This window comes from Ascaphus truei, chromosome 3 (assembly GCF_040206685.1).
Source record: "Ascaphus truei isolate aAscTru1 chromosome 3, aAscTru1.hap1, whole genome shotgun sequence".
Taxonomy (NCBI): domain Eukaryota; kingdom Metazoa; phylum Chordata; class Amphibia; order Anura; family Ascaphidae; genus Ascaphus; species Ascaphus truei.
In genome coordinates this window covers 365,641,236-365,663,732 of record NC_134485.1, presented here as the reverse complement: position 1 = coordinate 365,663,732, position 22,497 = coordinate 365,641,236, and the positions used below count along the sequence as shown (strand labels likewise).

The following is a 22,497-nucleotide window of genomic DNA, read 5'->3' as shown; positions in this document are numbered from 1 at the left end:
ATTTATTTGAAGTTGGTCACTGAGAGAATAAATGAATCACCCATGGAAGGGACCATGTAATCTTGTAATTACAAAATTATTATTATTGTTAAACATGCAAGTACTTCCTAAGTATTACAGCATTAACATACTCTACACTCAGAGGCGAAACTAGGCATGTTCCACCAACTGCGCCAACCCCCCAATTATAGAACACCCCTCTCTTTCCCTCTTCTCTCTTTCCCCCCTATCCCTCCTCCCTCACTCTACGTCTCTTGCCCCTGTTCCCTCACTCTACTTCTTGTTTCATTCTCTCTCCCTTCCTTCCCCACCCCTTTCTCTGCCCCGGTTTCTTTCTCTCTTCCCCTTTTTCCCTCCCCCATCTCTCTATCTCCCTCCCATTATCTCCCCCCAACCCATTATCTATCTCCCCCCAACCCATTATCTCACCCCCATTATCTTTCTCCCCCCGTTATCTTCCCCCACCCATTATCTTTCTCCCCCTTTTTCTCTCTTCCGCCTTTCTCTCTCCCCCATTTCTCTCCCTTTCTCTCTCCCTCCCTTCTCTTTCGCTCCCCCCCTTCTCTCTTCTACTTTCTCTCCTTCCCCCCTTTCTCTCTCTCCTTTTCTCTCTCCTCTTACTCTCTTCCCTCCTTCCTTTCTCACCCCTTTATCTTCCACCTTTCTATCTCCCCTTCTATCTCCTTCCCATCCCCATTATCTCGCTTTCTCCCCCTTTCTCTGTTTCTCCCCTCTTTCTCTCTCCCACTTTTTCTCTCTCTCTCCCTCCCCCATTCTCTCTTCCTCTCCCTTCTCTCTCCCCAATTTATCTCTCTCCCCCGCTATCTCTCACCCCTTCATCTTCCCCATTTCTCTCTCCCCTTTGCTTCTTCCCTCCCCATTATCTCTCTCTCTCCCTCCACTCTGTTTCTCTCTTTCTCCACCCTACTCTCTCCTCCCTTTCTGTCTCTTTTTCTAACCTTTATCTCTCTTTCTCCCCCTCTTCCCTCCTTTCTTTTGCTCTCTCTCCCCTTTTATCTCTCCTCCATCTCTCTTGTCCCATCTGTATCCCCTTTTATCTCTCTCGTCCCATCTCTCTCCCCCTTCTCACTTCCCCCCCCCCTTTCTCTCTTCCCCTTCTTTCTCCTCCCCTTAATTTCTTTCCCCTCACTTCCTCTCCCACCCATAATGTCTCTCCCCCTCTGGTATCTCTCCCCCCCATTTTTTCTCCCCCCTCCACCTTTCTCCCCGTATTTCTCTCTCCCTGCCTTTCTCTCTCCCCCACCTCCTCTCCCCACTTTCTCTCTTCCACCTTTCTTTCCCTCTCTTCTCGCACTCCATTTTCTCTCCCCCCTTTTTTCTTTCTCCCCCTTTATCTCTCTTGCCTCCACTCCCACTCTCTCTTCCATCCTCTTGGTCCCCTTCTCCCTTTTATAATTTTTTAAAAACTATATATACTATAGGTTTTGTCTACAAAGAGGCAAAAGTGGTAAATATGAATTGTTAAGCATACACTTACACAAGGATGATGCTGTTTCTAAATCGCTAATGTTTTCATTTCCAGTTCATCTTCTCCAGATCTGACCTCTAGTACAAAGTTAACTGCAAACCGGAAAAGTACTGGGCAGCTTAATCTTAATTCCGGAATGATAAGTGGAAACACTGCTACAGCTGAACGCAGCAGACACCAGAGGAGCTTCTCTGTCCCCAAAAAGTTTGGTGTGGTGGACAAATCCTCTGACCCACCACGCAGTGCCACCTTAGACAGAATTCAAGCGTGTACTCAGCAGGGCTTCTCTCCTAAAACCAGAAGCTCATCCTCACTCAAGGACAATGTCACGGATCCATCGCATATAAACAATCCAGCCAACTTGTTGGCCACTATCTTTTGGGTTGCAGTAGCCTTAATGGAATCTGATTTTGAATTCGAATATTTCATGGCATTGAGACTCCTGAACAAATTATTCTCTCATTTGCCATTGGACAAATCGGAGAACAGAGAGAAGCTTGAGAAGTTGCAAGGACAACTGAAATGGGCGGATTTTTCAGGGTTGCAGCAGTTGCTGCTGAAAGGATTCACTTCTCTCACAACTACTGATTTAACACTTCATCTCTTCAGTATGCTCACTCCAGTGTCACGAGTGTCCATGGTGGATTCATCACAAGTCATAGGTAAAATGTGTGCATGTTTCTTTCACCATCTTTGCAAATTAGAGATCTTTATAAAATCAATTGTGCAGGATGCATAAGTAGCACCATATGTTTCAGCAGAGTATGATTTATAAACATGCTGAAACATGACACATCTACAGTATTCTTTCCAGAAATATAATTCAAAGAGGCCCATAACTGTATTTGCATGTTTTCCACGGGTCCCCAAACGTTCTCAATTCACCCTCTTCTCATACAATGGTTAAGATACCAACAAGGATTCTTAGTAGTGACTTGCAAATGAGCATCCAGTGGGTGTTCACAACAGCATCTAGGAGAACGCATGTCATTTTGATGTAAATACCATATGTCTGTAAATTAATTTGAGGAATAAAACTTCTTTATCAGGTCCCACGGACTGGAAGTTTCTGTATAGAACTGGAAAGGAATTTCACGAATTAAAAATGACAGTGTAAATGTCTTACTAATGTACGTGTTTTATTTCCCACACCAGGGTTCCCTCTGAATGTCTTGTGCCTGCTGCCTCATTTGATTCAGCATTTTGAAACCCCTAATCATTTCTGTAAAGAAATAGCAGAGAGAATTGCGCAGGTATGAAATAAATGTATCTTTGCCCGCATAAGAACCTGTGATCATCCAAATGCAATAACATGTCATTCTTGTTAGGTTTGCCTTGAAGAGAAGAATCCCAAACTCTCCAACCTGGCGCATGTGATGACCCTGTATAAAACACACAGCTACACAAGAGATTGTGCCACTTGGGTAAATGTGGTGTGTCGTTACCTGCATGAAGCCTTTGCCGACATTACTCTTAACATGGTGACTTACTTAGCGGAGGTAAGGTTTGACAATCTTATTCTATGTACATGTTAACATTATATTCTTTTAAAATAGAATTTGTTTAGAAAATAAAATATCCCCTGAAAATTAGCAGTAGTTGGTATCATTAACCACTTGTGGCCAGACCCAGCCTGGAAATATCAGGGTATTCCAGGTGATCTATCGCTTGGAGATTCCGTTTCAGGAATCTGGGGAGTGGAAGTCACATGGGGAGCAGTGGGGAGAAAAGCAGGAAATAGTGGGTCACGAGGCGGTGAGTATTTGGACATAAAAAAATAGAAAGAAATTGCACTCACCCGGTCTTATATAACTTAAATAGAGGTGCTACGATCCTGCATCTATACCGCTGGATGCATACAACTACGAAAAAATAAAAAAACATATTGGATCAGCACAAAAAATTAAATAAGAGAAAATGATAAACTCATGCTTGCTTTTGGTCTCACCAAGTTTCTTCTGATATATTTTTTGTATGTCGCTGTTTTTTGATACAGTAAAAAGCACAGAAGGCAAGGAACGTCAGCAGACACACTGTTACATGTGCAAACTAGAGCAACGTTTCAAGGCCTCCCGCATGATGAAGGGTGCACATGTAGCAATGTGTGTCTGCTAACTTACCTCTTCTTGTGTGTTCTGATATTTTTTTTTTTGTATTGTCACTGTTTTTTTAATACATTGAAGAAGAAACTTGGTGAGACAAAAGGGAAAATATGACTTTATCATTTTCTCTTTAATTTGTTGAGTGCTGATTCAATAAGTAGTTTCTGTGGGTGAGTATTTTGAGTCATGGAGGGGGATCAGTCCTAACTGAAGTCCTTTGTGCATCATCTGCAGTCCCACTGCGCAGGAAGTGAGAAGAACACAGACAGTGGATAAAGCTCCTCCTTCTCCCCCTCAGCTCGTCTGCTTCCTGCAGAAGCAGCTAACTGGAAAAGGCAGGGAGATGCTCCAATTGAGGGGGCAAAGGTGGCAAGTGAACAGCAGATCCCTAGTATGGCATTTGCTGGCCGAATATTGTCCAGAGGTTCACGAGCCCCGCTCTAACATATATAGTCTTATTCAGTAGGGAAGTTCAACCCCAGACTTGGCTCACCTGGTTATCAGTAATGGAAGTTGTAGGACACCCGGTTTGAGTGAGCTAGGTGCTCTTGAAACTCAAAAGGAATACTTAAAAAGAATTACCTTTATGGTGCTGTACTCCTGCAAATATTGACACTTTATGCCACAGTATAACATCTTAATTGCTAAAGAAGCAAGCAACACATTGTAATGCAAAAGTACATGCCATAGCTGGAAATCTTATACTTAAAAAATGCATTTAGTTCAGTGTACATTATTGATACAACCTTGTCCCACAAGTATAAAAACCCTAATGTTCCTTATATAGTTTACATTCTTTTTGGAGTTCTGTGGGTTCTCTAGTAATCACCAAGGTTATTTTAATTCATCATGTGACCATGATTTGAATTGTCTTGATGTCTCAGGAAAATAACGACAACGACTTAATGATGCGAGTAAATGCAGTCAAAATATACTGAAAAAAATACATTAAACAAAGCCCCTCGTATCTACGGTTGCCAGGTGGCTTCTCCAAAAATACTGGACACAATGGGCAAAGTGGGACGTGCTCGAAAGACACACACACACTCTAACCTCTCACTGCTTCATGCTGTTTCCTCCTCTCCTTGGCCCCACCCCAGGCTCCTGACACCTCCTCCTGATTGGCTGCTTTACCCAGCAGCAGCCAATCAGGATTGAGGAAGCTCCCCAGCCCCCTAGCAACAGCCCTGCTCAGAGAAAACAACAGCCCAAGCTGGTCAGGTCACTATGTCCAGAGAGGTAATACCGAACACATACATGTCCAGTATTATCTCTAATTTATTACTGGACAGTGTGTCCAAATACAGGACAGTCCGGTTCAATACTGGACACCTGGCAACATCTCTGCATAAAATCTGACATGCTAGCATTGTAGTCTTCAGAAAAAGGGACACTACCCTTTGAAATGCTTGATTTATTGTGGTGCCCATAGGAACTGCAGAAGTTAACTTGAGATACCACTTTACATTGCTGATACAGTACCAGTGCAGTAAGTACTCTAGCCCTGGCATTATGTAAATGAGCAAAAAAACTCAATAATGTACTTTCCTTCTAGCTATTAGAGAAAGGCCTTCCAAGTATGCAGCAGTCTCTCCTGCAAATTATTTATAGTCTTCTAAGCCACATGGACATGTCCGTCATTCCTGGGAAACAGTTCAACATGGAAGTTCTAAAGACTATTGAAAAATATGTACAGGTAAGAATGGCTTTAACAGAATTATTGTATATCGATTACAGTCCTGAGTTTATTTCAAGAACTAGATGCATGACACAATTCAGTGTTGTCTTTACTTGATCACATTACAGTACACTTTAGCACAATGTATTAATATATAAAACAATATATAGCTTGCTACTGTAGCGGCCCCTTTTATCCTCCTACATCCCCGAAAAAATTCGGGGATGTTTTCCGTTTGTCACGGACTTTACCGCGTCAGCCGCATTCACCAGACAGCGCTAATGGTGCTAAACATTGAAAGCACCCGCGGCGCCCAAAACGGCCGAAATCATGCCGCATCTGCCCGCCATTTTAAAAAATCGCGGGGAAACGGCCGCAGGAGGTTAAAGGAGGCTACCACTGTATAAAGCAAATAAGTATGCACTGTTCACGTTTTAAAAGGGACTCGGTCTAGGGTATAATATTGAAAAAACACTGTTCTAAATTGTGGGATACAGGTACAAAGCTTATTTGGTTAAGCATACTGTGCTGGTCGTCTTCCGGCCTCCATGGGGAGTTTACTCCATTAAGACTTGTGTAAATCAAAAAAACTTCCAAGATTTAGCAAATTTTTAAAGTACAAAAAAATGCAAATCTCGGAGATTCCAGTTTTACTCAGAATCTTACATTTGTGAATCATTTGTAAAAAAAAAACCCACCCTGCATTTTATAGTGAAATAATTCACCAATTTGCTGTGAAATGGGCCTACAATGCACTATTGCTCACGACATTTCAGCATCAAAACTAGTCAGAAAACATTGTATAATATTTAGTAAGTGTGTTTGTAGAATAACTGTATTTTTTTATCGTTTTATTTATTGTCAGAGCATCCACTGGAAGGAAGCTCTCAATATTTTAAAGCTGGTTGTTTCTCGATCTGCAAGCCTGGTGTTACCAGCATATCAGCATGGGGATTTGGCAAAATTGGAGATCAGCCGACTGTGGACCAGTTCTTCCAAGGAGCTTCCAGGGAAAACGCTTGATTTTCACTTTGATGTTTCACAGGTAATCAAAACCAATAGGAACTTGCAGTACAAGGTACCAGACTGCAGCATTGGCAGGGTATGAATTCAGGAAATGCCCAACTGGTCAGAAGTCTCAAGAAAGGGTGGCAGCTTTTTGTTTGCATGGGACATGCTGCCTCGAATACGGGTAAAATTGTGTCCTGTAGACAGTATTACATCCAATTTGACAAAATATATACTAATTAGTATATAGTTAAATACTTCAATAATAATATTCTCATAAATAAGGGTCATTTAGTTAAACCCTTTAGCACTCATTTTAACATATACATATATATATATAGTGAGTTTTGGGGTTAGAGCTTGCTGGGGTTGTGTGTCTGTAGACAGTGTGTCAGTTACTGAGAATCAATACATTACTGAAACGTGTAGCATTCTTCTTATTGATTGCATTGATTAGCATATATTTTTTTTCTTGCACAAAGAAGTCCCTAGCTAGTAAATATCTCCTGAATCAAGGGGGTTCCTTTCAGATGATGAGAGAACAGCAGTTTGTAGTTTCAAATAAAATTGTAAAAAGTTCTGTATGTGGTGGGGATTGCTGCTTGAAATAAAAGTTTGTTTTCTTGGCAGAGTCTGTATGCAACTGTCCTGAAGAAACTGAAGCACGTGGTGTAGGCTCAAACAGACATGCAGCATTCTCATTACTTACTGTAGTTGAATATATGTTTTTTTCTGATTAGACTGTTCTGCCCATTTCCATAGGGATGTTTTTGTTTGGGCTCTGAATTAAAGGAAGTGGGCTTGATAATCTTTTGTAGAAGGTTGTTGGAGGAGATTCATTAACCTCAAGTATGGGTTAACGCCCTGCGATCCTGCATTAAAATAACAGTTAATAAGCAAGCACGCATCTCTGACAAAATGTGTGTGTGTGTTTTTTTTTTAGGGTTTGGGTGTTGCAGGGTACATGCAACTACACACGTGGGTTTCTTGACAAGGCTGTTTTATTTTGCCTTGAAAAATATACAGCACACAAAACAAAAATAGCTCTTTTTCAGCAACAAACGAAAATGGCTTTTCCTTCAGCAAACCGAACAAAACAGTTTCTCTTTAGCAGACAGTTTATATATATGCAGCTACCCTTTTTCTATGCAGGGGACAGACAGTTCACAGTTTCACTACTTTGCTACTCAGACCTTGTTTTCAGGAATCACTTTAGCAGCTTACTCCTCTCTCATCAACAGACAGCTTCCATCTGTCTACAGCCTGGGTTTTAACACACCTTGATTAGGCAGCTGGGATCCAACTAATTGTCCTGAGGTTCCCAGCTGAAGTTAACCTAGTCAGTGCTGCACTGCAGACTAGACATAGGTTTTCCAGGCATGTAACTGGTGGCTTTTGTTTACCCTGTCACATTCCTCCCCTGTTAGTGTGTGGCTGGGGCTACGCACGGCTGAAGCCCGACCATCCACCCCTTCTCTAAAAAAGAAGTCAGCATTTGCGTTCTCTTTTCCCGGCCTATGCTGAATCTCAAATGAGAAGGGTTGGAGGGCCACCTAGTCGATCTAGCATTGGAATCCTTCATGCTATTTAACCACTTCAGTGGAGCATGATCCGTCACCAAAGTAAAATGGACTCCTGCCAGGTAATGCCTAAAAGCCTTGATTGCCCACTTTACTGCGAGGCACTCTTTCTCAATCACTGAGTAGTTTTTTTCCCTTGGGAACAATTTCCTACTCAGGAAAAGGATAGGATGTTCAACTCCCTCAAACTGTTGTGACAACACTGCCCCTAGCCCTATCTCTGATGCATCTGTTTGCACTATAAAAGGGCTGTTGAAGTCTGGGCTTCTAAGGATGGGACCCTCTGATAGACACCTTTTTATGTCCTCAAAGGCTCTCTGACAATCCCTTGACCACACCACTTGTGTAGGGGCACACTTTTTTGTGAGGTCTGTTAAAGGGGCTGCCACTTCTGAATAGTTGGGGATGAACCGCCGGTAGTACCCTGCTAAACCCAGCAGAGAGTGTACCTGCGTTTTTGTTTGGGGGGTCGGAACTTCTTTCAGGGCAGCCACCTTGTCGGCTAGTGGCCTTACTTTTCTACCTCCCACTGCATACCCTAAGTATTTGGTTTCCGCTTTACCCAAGGCACATTTCTTAGGGTTGGCTGTGAGCCCTGCCTCTCTTAGATATTTGAGGACCGCTTTCAGCCTATTTAGATGGGCCTGCCAGTGTTTACTATAAATGACAATGTCATCTAGGTAGGCTGCGGCATAAGTCCTATGGGGCCTCAGTACCTTATCCATGAGTCTCTGAAATGTGGCTGAGGCTCCATGCAGTCCAAATGGCATTGTCATAAACTGGTATAAACCCATGGGAGTGGCAAAGGCTGTTTTGCATTTGGACTTTTCCTCTAAGGGTATTTGCCAGTTTCCTTTTGTCAAGTCCAACGTGGATATATATTCCGCGTTACCAAGGGCATCAATTAATTCGTCCACCCTTGGCATCGGATATGCGTCAAACTTGGATACCGCATTGACCTTTCGGAGGTCCACACAAAATCTTACCTTCCCATCGGGTTTAGGGACCATAATTAGTGGACTACACCACTCACTGCATGATTCCTCAATCACTCCTAAGTGTAACATTTCTTGTACCTCCTTCTCTACCAGAGCCCTACGACTTTCAGGCAACCTATAAGGACGGGAACGTACTTTTACCCCAGGTGTTGTCTCGATTGCATGGGAAATTAAGTTAGTTTGTCCTGGTAAGTCAGAAAAAACATCCTGGAATTGAGTAATTATTGCTAACAAGTCCCCTTTTTGTTCAGAGGATTTTATCGTCACTCACGATGTTCTCCCGTGGAGGCTGAGGACCCAAGTCCGTTTCCTCCTCCACCTGGTGGATGAATAGAGACTGCTGCATCTTCCAGGGTTTCAGCAAGTTCACATGGTAAATTTGTTTACCCTTCCTGGACCCTGGTTGAGCGATCTCATAATCCACATCACCCATACGGCGGAGTACTTCGAATGGGCCCTGCCATTTGGCCAGGAGTTTACTCTCGCAACTGGGTAACAATAACATCACCTGGTCTCCTGGGTGAAACACTCATGCGAGCATTCTGATTGTAATGTCTCTCCTGACTGTCTTGGGCTGATCTAAGATTCTCCCTGGCAAAATGGCCGACCACATCTAGACGCTTCCTAAGGTCTAGTACATATTGCAGGGTATTCTTAGAAGGGGACTGCTGTTCCTCCCAGGACTCCTTTAGGAGGTCTAGGATACCCCGCGGTTGGCGGCCATAGAGCAGATCAAATGGAGAGAATCCCGTGGAGGCCTGGGGAACTTCCCGCACTGCAAACAGCAGAAAAGGGAGAAGTTCATCCCAGGCTCTCTTCTCTGAATCTACAAATTTCCTCAGCATCCCCTTTAGAGTTCGGTTAAATCTTTCCACCAATCCGTCAGTCTGTGGATGGTAGACCAATGTCCGAACAGACTTGACCTCTAGTAACTTTAAGACATCCTGCATCAGTTTAGCCATGAAATTTGTACCTTGGTCTGTCAACATAACCTGGGGAAGTCCAACCCGTGAGAATAGTTCCAACAACTTGTTGGCTACTTGCTTCGCCGTTGCTGTTCTCAGGGGGAACGCCTCAGGATATCTTGTCGCATAATCAACAATTACAAGGATAAACCTGTGTCCTTTCGCAGAAGGTTCTAGAGGTCCTACCAAGTCTACCCCAATCCTCTCAAAGGGAACTGACACCAAGGGTAGAGGAACCAAAGGGGCTGGTTTTTGTCCTTTTGGACTAGTTAGCTGGCACTCCGGACATGCTGCACATAGCTTTGCAATATCACTATGCATCCCTGACCAATAGAATCGGGAAGAAATACGGTCCAATGTTTTATCCCTGCCCAGGTGACCACCCCAAGGGACAGTATGGGCTAGAGTGAACACAGATTTAACAAACGCCTTGGGAACCAATATCTGTCTGGTGACCTCCTCTGTTTGTGTCTGCCTATTCACCCTATATAGGATATCCTTTGATAGCTCAAAATGGGGGAATACTATCACCCCCTGTGCATCTAAAATCTGTTCATCAATTTTCACCACCTTGTCATACTGTCTAGCAAGGACTGGGTCTTCCCTTTGCTTCTGGCGAAAGTCAGGGAGGTACAGGTCTGGTAAATCTCCAGGGCCCACATCCCCCTCCCTTTGGCCATCCCGAGCCATCACTTGTGACCTCTGACTACTAGAATGGTCACCTTGAGACCCAGATTTCTGCAACCAGTCCTGTTTGTCCAAGCGTCTTTGCTTCCGAGTCTTTGGAACCTGGTGTCTACTGGGAAAAAGGTCTGCCGAGAAGGGGAACAGTTTACCAGGGTTCTCCTGAGCCCTAGAAGGAGGCTCCTCGTGAAAGACTGGGGCCATTAGGTCCGAAAAGAAAGGCCAGTCCCGACCGAGCACAACGGGGGCAGGGAGCCAAGGAGCGACTCCTACTTCGAGGTAAGCCTCCTGACCTTTTACCTGTAGCCGGATTTTGGCCGTCGGATAGTGTTTTACATCGCCGTGTATACATTCTATGCTCCATGGGGAGTCAAAAAAACACACGTTGGGCGGTAACAGTTCCTGGAGGACCAGAGTTTTCCCAGAGCCCGAATCTACAAGGGCCTGGACGGTTTTTCCCCCAATCAGGGCTGGAAGTAGCCAGGGCTTGTAATTTTCTCCAGTGAAGGCCGAGGCGACGGTCCTGCTGAATGAACACTCCATCAGTGGACAGTCCACATACCGGTGGCCTTGTTCTCCGCAGGCAGAACATGGAGAGGGTTCCCTCGCAGGAGGGGGCTGTGGATAGCGCTCCGCTGGACATGTTACTGGAGACCAGGCATCTGGTGGGTCCTGTGGGCGAAGTCCTCGGAAGTTCCTCTCATTTTGCGACGAGCCGACATCCGGAAGGAGATGAGGGTCTCTGCGGGGACCAGCATTTGGACTCCGTCCTTGCTGGAACGACTGCTCCTTCCGTTGGACTTGGCGGTTCCGTGACGGGCCGTAGGTTCCCCATTGATCCGACCTCCCTCTTTGGGTGTCCGCAAGTGCCGGTGGAGTCTGGTCCAGGACACTCGCCTGCTGCTCAGCCCCAAGGAAGTTCTCCACGAGTCGGACCGCCAAAGCTAGGGTTTCAGCAGCGTGGCGTTTCACCCACGAGCGTGCGGAAGGGGGTATTATTTGTAGAAATTGTTCCAAAACCACCTTCTCAAGAATTGCCTCCTTAGTGCACTCCTCGGGTTTTATCCAGCGCATACACAAGTCCAATAATCGCTGAGCGAGGACCCAGGGTCTCATCTTAGCGGTGTACTTCATGTTCCGGAACTGCTGCCGGTAGGTCTCAGGGGTCAGACCTAAGCGATCCAGTATGGCGGCTTTTACTTGTCGGTAGTCCATTGCCTGATCTGTAGGGAGGCCCTGATATGAGGCCTGGGCTTCTCCTATGAGGAGCGGGGCCAAAGCAGTTGCCCAGCGATCTGCAGCCCAGCCCTGAGCTTCGGCAACTCTTTCAAATGTTTGTAAAAAAGCCTCTGGATCCTCATTCTGAGCCATTTTCCTCAGGAGTATCGGGGGTCTGCTGGCCAGTTCTGCACCGGCAGACCCTTGGAATTGGGTCAGCAGCTTGGCAATCCGCTCATCCTGTGCTGTCTGTAGTCTTTCATCTCTCTCCGCTTGCAGCCGGGCCTGCTCGCACAGAAACGCTTTCAACATTTCTTCCATTCTTGTGTGTGTGTGTGTGTGTGTGTGTGTGTGTGTGGCCCTTTAACTGCAGGAGCCTTTTGAAAAAAATCAAATCTCACTACTTGACAACCATATGTTGCAGGGTACATGCAACTACACACGTGGGTTTCTTGACAAGGCTGTTTTATTTTGCCTTGAAAAATATACAGCACACAAAACAAAAATAGCTATTTTTCAGCAACAAACGAAAATGGCTTTTCCTTCAGCAAACCGAACAAAACAGTTTCTCTTTAGCAGACAGTTTATATATATATATATATATATATATATATATATATATATATATATATATATATATATATATACAGCTACCCTTTTTCTATGCAGGGGGCAGACAGTTCACAGTTTCACTACTTTGCTACTCAGACCTTGTTTTCAGGAATCACTTTAGCAGCTTACTCCTCTCTCATCAACAGACAGCTTCCATCTGTCTACAGCCTGAGTTTTAACACACCTTGATTAGGCAGCTGGGATCCAACTAATTATCCTGAGGTTCCCAGCTGAAGTTAACCTAGTCAGTGCTGCACTGCAGACTAGACATAGGTTTTCCAGGCATATAACTGGTGGCTTTTGTTTACCCTGTCACAGGGGGTTAAAAGTGAAATGTTCTCTTTTATTGTTTTATTTTTCTGACTAAGGATATATTGGTGCATATGGGCTACTTCATAGCGTATGAGCCAACAATAACGCTGCAATGCACCCATGCTTCTAATGTTCCCCTGGCCCAGGCTACAGTCCTTGAAGGGTTTGAGTGTTTTAATTCTTATTTGATTGCTCGGGTATACTGTATACTGATTTATTTATCACTGTTTACTGCACTGTTGCACTTAGATAGAGTGTTTGAGCGCCATCTAGTGACAGTCCTTGAAGGGTTTGAGTGTTTTTATTCTTATTTGATTGCACGGGTATATACTGATTTATTTATCACTGTTTACTGCACTGTTGCACTTAGAGTGTTTGAGCGCCATCTAGTGTTCCTTGTTTATATACCAGGCTACAGTTTGTTATCCAAGAAAGGTTAAATATACATACATTTAATAAATAAAAAAAAGGATACAATAAAACAGGGATAAAAAGCGATAACCGCCATTGTTAAACTTTATATAAACCAGGAGGACTCCTATCCGCCCAAAGAACATAATATTAACAGTACGGTCTGTGTTTTCCAGGCAATGTATAACAGAAGCAGGGTCAGACAAGGGTATTTGGCGCCAAAGGCGAACCTTCAGCATTGCCTCCCCCAACACTCTGTTTTCCCGACACTCTCCACTCTCTTTACCCCCACTGACACTCTTTCGACACTCTCTCCCCCCCCCCCCCCCACCACTGACACTCTCGACACTCTCTCTCCACCCACTGACACTCTCTCAACATTCTCTCTTTCTCCCCCCACTGGCACTCTCCCTCCCCACACTGACACTGACACTGACAAACCCCAGGACTGAACAAACACACACAAGACTCACCTCTCTCTCCGGTCCATGGTGCTGCCTCCACTGTTTGGACCCGCCCCCAGGCTCCTAACAGCTCCACTTGATTGGCTGCATTACCCAGCAACAGCCAATCAGGATGGAGGCAACTGCTCAACCCCCTCGCAACAGCCCTGCTCTCTCCCTGCTCAGGGCAAATTCCACACCCAGTTAAGGAACTCCATTAGGCAAACTAGACAGCTGCAAACCCCCACATTTTTCCGCCCTAGGCAACCGCCTAGGTCGCCTAATGGTTAAACCAGCCCTGAACATCTCACCATCCAATGCAATGAATATGCAGCATTAAATAATTGTATTAATATATGGTAAATACAATCCTGGATGTCCTTACTGCATGTATAGTATTATTATTATTAATAATAATAATAATAATAATAACATGTTCTTGTATAGCGCTGCTAGTTTTACGTAGTGCTTTAGAGACATTTTGCAGGCACAGGCCCCTGCCCCGTGGAGCTTACAATCTGCTTTTTGGTGCCTGAGGCACAGAGAGATAAAGTGACTTGCCCAAGGTCACAAGGAGCCAACACTGGGAATTGAACCAGGCTCCCCTGCTTCAAACTCTCAGTGCCAGTCAGTGTATTGTACTCACTGAGCCGCTCCTTCTCTCTATAAAAGCATAGACATTTTTAAAATAATATTATATAAGTAATAAGAAATATTCATACATATTGCATCCTTCTGCAGAACCTATTTAGCATAAATTAATTCCTCAACTACCTACAGTAAACTCAATTGTTTAGCCATTGATGCGTCATCTCCTGGGTTCCAGGAAAAAGCAAAAGCTCAATTCAAGCCACTTTCCTACCTGGACCTTTGCTTTAAAAGGAGCCTGGAGCAGGGGTTGTTATTATTATTATTATCTTGTATGTGTATGACGCCAACATATTTGGCAGCGCAGTACAATATGGGTGGGAAGACAAAAGCATTATATGACGAAAGGATACAGATACGTTAAGACAAACTGAGACAATGGGAAGGAAGTCCCTGCCCCAAGTTGCCATGATAATAAAGAGGAGGCACTATAGTGATTAACACTAAACTAAATCGGACACTAATAAGTATAATTAAGTCATTTAGAAACATTTGGGATTGCACAAGAAATACTTTAAAATGGAAATCAACGGAATATGTGAGATATGCTGCTTAATGTAAGGACACAGGATGATGGGTGGACAATTCTCTTGTTATTTTTGTAGTTCAACCTTATAGTAGCCGTAATGGTACTGGAGAAATGTAGATTTGTTGTAAATTGTAGTCGATTTTAACTTTAGATTTGTTAATAGATGAAAGTAGAGTGTACTGTATAAGGCTTTCAAAATCTCACAGGTTTTGTCTTCAAGGGCACTGTGCTATATAAATTGATCATTTTTGTTGCTTTTTTAAAATTTATTTTTAAGTACAAAGGAACGTGATGTTTAACAATGTATGCATTGTGTAATGTTTTAAAGTTGGTGAGTCTGTGAATTATCTGGTATGCGCCATTATTTTTGTTTAAAGGGTAAAAATTAGAGGATGTTAAGATCATTCTAGTTGTCTATTGAGTTTGCAATTTTTGCTAAACCTGCATTAGCAGGATTTATCTAATGAATTTCTGATTTCTCTCCCCAAGACACCAATCATTGGCAGAAGATTTGATGACCTACAGAGCTCTGCTGGACGAGATGGTAAACCTAGAGCCATGCCAGTTACTCGAAGTACTTCTTCCACCTCCTCTGGTTCTAATTCCAACGCCTTGGTCCCTGTTAGTTGGAAAAGACCTCAGTCCTCTCAGGTAACATTCAATGTTTCTATCACTTTTCATTCAGCTCCATAAGCATATGGGCTCTTTGTGCTGTAATGATGTGTGCATGCACAATAAGAAAACATTTACTGTAATCTAGTCAAACTGACTTCCTGTCGAGATGCGGTGAATTTAAACTCTAGTTGAAAATGTCAACTGTTAAGCTGTCAGTCATGATGCAACTCCCCTCCTTAACTAAATGCCTTACAGAAGTCATGTCTTGTATAATTGTATTATTTTTTTGTGGTGCCCCTTAGGCTGAGTCCATAGAGACTTCAGCCGTGCGGAGGCTGAGGGAAAGCGGATGCTTTCCCTGGCCTTACTACGCGCGGCATCCCAGGGCATGTCTGGGGGCGGGCCAGTGACGTCACGGACCTGGTTCGCCCTCATTGGGCGAACCGCTCACGTGACCGGCCCTCCGCTCCCGTGAGCGCTTAAACTAAAAAATGTTTGTCGGCTACTCCTCCGCACGCCTGCGGAAGCGTGCGCGAGCCCCTGCTAAAGCCGCTCTCATTGCGGCCGCAGGGGCACACTGGCAAGCGTGAGCGCGGCTCAGCGCGGGTCAGTGTCTAAGCGCTGACCATGCCCGCAGCCTTAGATTTGACATGAATTTCTGGTCAGTAGAACATTTTATGTTGAGATTACTTTTGCTTCTCATGCATACACTACATCACACCAAAGCAAACATGACATGACCACATTGTTCATTGTGCTGTAGGAAAGATCATAAGGCTTTATCTACAATCACAGATGGTTTGCCATTATACTACCAGTATACTACCCGCTCGTAGCATAATATGGACTCCGGTGGCATCTTGGTGAGGTGCCAGTGGTTCAGAATGATCTCGATATTTTGTCAAAAAATATTTATGCACAGAGATGTGTCATAATCTTCACAGCTTCTGATTTACAGTTATCATACACAATTTGTTGTATTTTCTTGCCATTAACTGTTTTCTGTCAAATACATGTTTCTACTTAAATACAGTTGCTATGATTTGTTCAAGAATTCTGCTTGATCAAAAGCAGCCTTATACTGTATCTTACAACAACTCTGCAAACATAACACATGTTATTTTTTGTACAGAGAACATAGGGAAGATGATAACGAACAAGTATATGTATGTATGTATGTGTATAGTGTGTGTATATATATATATATATTTTTTTTTTTATATATATATTTCTGTCACTGATATCAATTTATATATATATATATATATATATATATATATATATATATATATATATATAAATTGATATCAGTGACAGATGTGAACAATGGACAGAAACGTAACATTATTTTTTTCTTGTTTAGAAAAAAACTAGGGAGAAGTTGGTGAATGTTCTCACTCTGTGTGGCCAGGAAGTGGGGCTCAGCAAAAACCCTTCAGTAAGTCTACAGTGTATTAAGTATGTTTCTGTTTGTGTGTTTCCTATGTTGGATGTCACAGCCAATAGTATTCTTCAGTTACGTGCAGAGCACAAATGCAACTCCTGAAGCTGTGAAAAGGTGCGGTTTACTGGGGCTTCCTCGGCTGTTTGTGAAGGTTGAAAGAATCGAAAGAAACCTTTGCTCTACACTAAAGTGTTTCCTCCTGAGGTGCTTATGAAACTACATGACATCTTATGGAGTGCTCAACAATACATGTATTTTCAAACCTGGTTTAACCCTTTTAGTGCTGGGTGTAATCTGCAAAGCACTTCTTTGCTCTGCAAATGCACTGCAGTCCCCTCCAGCGGCGTTGATCGCACCTTACTAAATGACGATTTAATCAAAATAATTTGCGTAATAGTGGAAACCTACATGTTTAACTATCAGCTTAATATATGCAGTATGTGCCCCCATATTTACTCGAGCAGTGGTTATCATACTGGCCAGTTTGTGACATTTCTTTTCAGAGATATTTGAGAGGAAATGTACTCTCTTCTTCCATTGACCTACAGGGGGTTGAGAAATTCATTTCAGCGAAAAAGTAGTAAAACACCATGTTTGTCAGCTAATTTGTCTGCATGAGTTGGTGGTAGTGGCACATGTGTTTATTTAGTGTAGCGAATCTATAAATTAAATATAAAAGTATCAGAGTTTGTTTTATCGAAATGTTTGAGATATACAAAAGTTCTTCTAAGAAGATGACACTTATACAACAAACCTCTAGGAAGTTATATACAGTATCTGAAACAAAAATAGCATTATAGAAAGTTGGACTTTGAATAAGTGAATAAGATACAAGCTATGAACTGTTTGTTTCCCCATAATCCCACTAAACCATAGAAACATTGATGGGAGATAAGAAGCACTTAGCCCACCTAGTCTGCCCATGTTGTGAAACCTCGGACCCTTTTTGTTCCGCAATTAGGATAGCTTTATATCCAAATCAAGAGTCATCTGCACTCTTCTAATGAGCTTCAGTTTATTAGGAATGTGTGAAAATATGTTTTTTTTTAGATTATATATGAAGATACCTCATCTCATCCCACCGAAGTTTTCCTTTGTGTTTTTTTTTTTTTTATTCCAATTATTTTCCAAATGTAATAAGTATAATCTTAATCAGCTGTCTATCATCCTTTTTAAACTTTTCAAAAACTTTGGGGGAAAAAACAGGGAAAATTTCAAAAGGACTTTTAAAGCCAAAAGTTCTAACAAAATAGCCTAAATTGTTCAAAATTCACTATTTCGCTTTTTTAAAGTGTCTTAATAGCAGTGTTATATAATGTTTGGATTGAATTTTTTTTTTTTTTTTTTATAAGTGTGGCTCCAGCAGATCCACCGTAGTATCGGGTCCGGTGCCCACAAACTGATTAGTAGTGGTGAAAAGAACTTGGCTCAGTCCCAATTGAATTTTTCTGGCCTACTCTTGACTTACTTCTCTCTTGCTATCTGGGCACTGTCACTATAGAGAATATGGATGTAGATGGCAAAGATGTGTACTAGCTACTGACACTGGTTACATCTTGGCCATGTTTCAGTTTTGTTTGGGTTCTACAGTATAATAAGAGGGAGGGTACAGAAAAGAAAAGGGGGAAAGGGATGGGAGCATGAACATTATCAACTTTATGTGTACATGGATAAACATTGGGCACACAACAACCATATACATTGGGTAGAGTAGGGTAAGGGTGAAAGGGCATGTTGGCAAAATCATATTATATTGATAATATAATAATATATATAAAATTATATATCATCTTTTACCTTTTCAATAATTTTCCATTTCATAATTGTTTGTGAAGGTCATAGAAATCTAGAATTTGGCAGCAAATAAGAAACCTATGGCCCACCTAGTCTGTCCATGTCAAAATATGAAGGTGGGCACTTTCACTCATTTTTCAACTTTGGTTCTGGTTTTGAAACAAAAAATGAAATAAGCAGGATATTGCTAAAATAGCAGAATAAATCACAAACGTGTTTCAAATAACTATAAAATCATTAAAAAAAACAATTGGGAAACTAAAATAATATCATTTAAAAACTTAAAATAAAAGATATAATGAGATGGGCACTTGGTCTGTTCTGGTTTTAGTTTGAAATATTTTGCGGGTTTTGGTTAAAAAAATCTTAGAGGCAATCTATGCAGCTTAAATTATTATTATTTTTAATCTTTTTTTTGTTGTTGTTTGTTTTAATATATGCCGCCTTTGATTACTTTTATTGAAAACTAATTACATAAGCTGCAGATCATTTAGTTCTCCCATGATCGATAATCAAAATCCTGCTTTCCAGGGTTTATTAAATAGGTGCCTTTCAGTTTCAAATCAATCCTTCAAATCAATCAATCAATCCTCAGCAGCTACAATGATGCCACGTGCAGTCTCTCTGCAATCCTCGCCCGAACCTGATAGCACTCAGGTCTGCACAGATCTGACTCGACATGGTCACCCCCCTTTTTTAAAGCTCCTTTCCCTTAGGCTGCATTTATAGTTAGGGCTACGGCGCCGTGACCACGTGACGTCAGCTGTCGACCGTTGTAATAGTGATTCCTGCCTACAGTGCAGGAGACAACAGAGGGTGACCGGGGGGGCGTGGGGAAACGTGACCGCTCACGTGCCGCTGATGTCACACAGCGATCGCTGAAGAAGTCAAAATCCTTTGACTACCAGCGATCGCGACCGCGTGACGTCAGCCGTCACCTCCACTATGGGCACCCCTGACGGACTGCATGTACTTCCTACGGCGCTGCACAATGTCGCAGTCGCCAGTACTATAAACGCAGCCTTATAGTCCCTCCTCTTCCACAGCCGTTACCATTGGCTACTCTATTGTCCATTACAGTCACATGTCCAGAGCACATTGTAGAGGAACCAGCCAGGGGGCAGTGTGGGTATGTGTGGAGCTCATCACACAGGGGGTTACATACAGCACACATTTTTCATCAAAGGAATATTGTACATCTTCAGGCTCTCCCACCCGAGCTCTCCCTCCCACCCATGTGTCAGAGATGAAACAGTTAAGACCTACATAGAACAAGTTGAGCACTGTACCAACATGGATGTTACGTCTGCAGATGCCTGACTGGCAATGCTGTCTGAGTGCTGGGGGGTTTGGGCCCCCACAAAATGGTACAATTAAAATGTAAATAATGCAACTGGAAAGTTGGCGACTGGCACTGATGAGGATGATGATTGATTTATAGTGGGGCTCTGTTTTGAGCTTGTGGCGTGGCAGGTTGTTACACTGTTGCAGGCAACATTATGAATTACAAACTGTGTAGGAGCATTTAAAGTGAGCACAGATTTTTCTTGCTACTGATAATATTTCCTGCACTTTCTCACACTGATCAAATAAACAATGAACTATTAAGTTAAATACATGGGCAAAGCAGGAGACGTGACTGTAATGCCCTGATCTAACGCTGGCACCAGGTTGGACCATTATCTCCTGCCACTAGCCCAACCACCAGGCTCAGTAGAGAAATATTTAACCCTTTCAGGGCCAAAGGAGCCTACAATGCATGTCTTAGTCATGTGTTGCAGTACCCTCTGGAGCTGAAAGGGTTACTCAGACTGTTAGCACAGTATGCTGGGTTTACAGGGATAACATTTTCCCACATCTCATTTTGTCAGCATGTGTCACTGATTCTTATCATCGCTGCAGCTTTTTGCATTTCAGACTCATAAACCTCTACTGTAAACATTTAGACAATACCAAGTGTGTAGCTTGTTAAGAGGAAGCCACATAATTGTTCTCTTGGATACGTTCCTACAGCATGAAGTTGCTCACTTTGTTTAACTTCAATCCCAAGGCACCTGTCCAACATAAATACTAAAAGAGCAATCTAAAAATAACAACCAAAGGAATTAGGTGTGTACTAAGAAACACTTGCATGTGAATACTGAATAGCAGCACTGGTTATAGAAGCTGCTGGTGGGTGCTGCAATACTAAAGATTTTCATGTTTAATTAATCTGCAGGTCATTTTTTCTTCATGTGGTGATTTGGATTTGATTGAGCACCAAACCAGCTTAGTATCTTCAGAAGACAGCATTAGAGAGCAAGACATCATGGATGATACAAACAGTGAGCAACAGTTCCGAGTCTTCAGGGACTTTGACTTCCTGGATGTCGAACTGGAGGATGGAGAGGTAAGATAAATAACGTGGAGGCGCATACAATACTTAACCATTCAAAACATGTTCGCTATTTGCTATAGCAAGTAGGGATTTTCATACTGATCTGATTTACACCCTTACACTCATTGACACTAAGAGGCTACATTACCATATGTATTGCCAAACCCATGACACAGAGTTCTCTCGGAACCCCAGGGAGAGGGGGGTCTTAGAATGTATTGCTTCTTATTCTGGTTGAAGATGATAAAAACTTTGATCCTCAGAGCCCTAGGGTTTTCTAAAACATCAATTGCAGATATGTTTCTTGATTAGGGGAATGTGTACGTTTAGCATTACTTTTTTTCTCCAACAATGCAATCAAAACTTTTTGAGAAATTAAAGCATTATTTTTTTTTCAGCGTTCAATTTTTTAATCTAAATGTTGTCAGTACCCTACAACCCCATTAGTTTTTTAATTAGTCTGTAGAGCATGGCAGGGTGGACCTTTTAATGCCATTATTGCAGGAGGTGCCACATCACTATTGCTGATGTTTTGTAGGACTACTTAGCACCACATGAATATCCAGTCAAGACAAAGTGTGCTATTGCATGTTTAAATACAATTATAGAATAAAACACAACGGGAAGTGTGGAGTCATTTTCAGTGCAAGACAACATATTGCTAAACAATTTTGATAGCTTTCATACGTGACTGACAGATTGTACTCTGACGTGTAAACAGCTCTCCATCAAAACCATACATGCAATTATATAGACACGTTTTTTTGTAACAGCCCATACTTATAACAAGTAATGCCTGGAGACCCCTTTTATTAACAGAATTGGATGCTCATCAGGAAATTCTCATGCTGTGACTGTAGCTATTTTTGGACTTTATTCTGTTGCCTGCATTGTACCTTTTTAGTGTGGATTTCATCATGGTATTTCCAGAAGCAATATATAGCTTTTATTTATAAATATTACCATGCTGTTTTTTCTTGACAGTAACAGTAAAACAGAAAGTAATTTATATGTTACTGTGGTGAATGGAGAATTAAAAAAGTTTTTCTTTTCATTTTTTGTTTTGTTCTTATTTGTTATATCTGCAATCCAGGAACTTCAGGTAAGCGAATGCTATTTCTAACTCGGAAGTGATACAGTAGATCATTTACATTTAGACTTGTGTCAGTTATCACAGTAGCATTTTATTCCAAGTGCCTGAAGAAATCATGTTGTTTTGTGTAGCAAATGTAAAGAAGTTAAACAAAAACAAACCTCAGGTTATTGCAGCTGGTGATATTATAAAGATAAATGGTGAGGATTGGTGAGCCCCTGCGAGAAACACCATTTAATGTTACCGGCCAGAAAATGTTTTTGCTTATGTTTTGTAGGTAGGAAAGAATCCTGCTTTTATATTAGGGCAGGGATGGGAAAGTCCAGTCCTCAAGGGCCACCAACAGAGCAGGTTTTAAGGATATCCCTGCTTCAGCACAGGTGGCTCTTTCAGTGGCTCAGTCAACGACTGAGCCACCTGTGTTGAAGCAGGGATGTCCTTAAAACCTGCCCTGTTGGTGGCCCTTGAGGACTGGAGTTGCCCACCTCTGTATTAGG

At 42.4% G+C, this 22,497-nt stretch overlaps 1 protein-coding gene across 7 annotated transcripts in view; it reads left to right on the top strand.

Moving 5' to 3' along the window:
- Nucleotides 1–22,497, top strand: part of FRY (FRY microtubule binding protein) — a 423,242-nt gene that overhangs the window by 361,674 nt on the left and 39,071 nt on the right. For 6 of the 7 annotated variants that reach the window (XM_075592149.1, XM_075592144.1, XM_075592143.1 and 3 more), the window contains 8 exons: nucleotides 1,544–2,151; nucleotides 2,645–2,742; nucleotides 2,818–2,988; nucleotides 5,147–5,287; nucleotides 6,135–6,314; nucleotides 15,167–15,328; nucleotides 16,656–16,730; nucleotides 20,749–20,919. In XM_075592149.1, the coding sequence (XP_075448264.1) occupies nucleotides 1,544–2,151; nucleotides 2,645–2,742; nucleotides 2,818–2,988; nucleotides 5,147–5,287; nucleotides 6,135–6,314; nucleotides 15,167–15,328; nucleotides 16,656–16,730; nucleotides 20,749–20,919 (1,606 nt within the window). Of the gene's footprint in view, nucleotides 1–1,543; nucleotides 2,152–2,644; nucleotides 2,743–2,817; nucleotides 2,989–5,146; nucleotides 5,288–6,134; nucleotides 6,315–15,166; nucleotides 15,329–16,655; nucleotides 16,731–20,748; nucleotides 20,920–22,000; nucleotides 22,294–22,497 lie in introns of those variants that run through there. The other variant, XM_075592150.1, reaches the window with a different exon arrangement.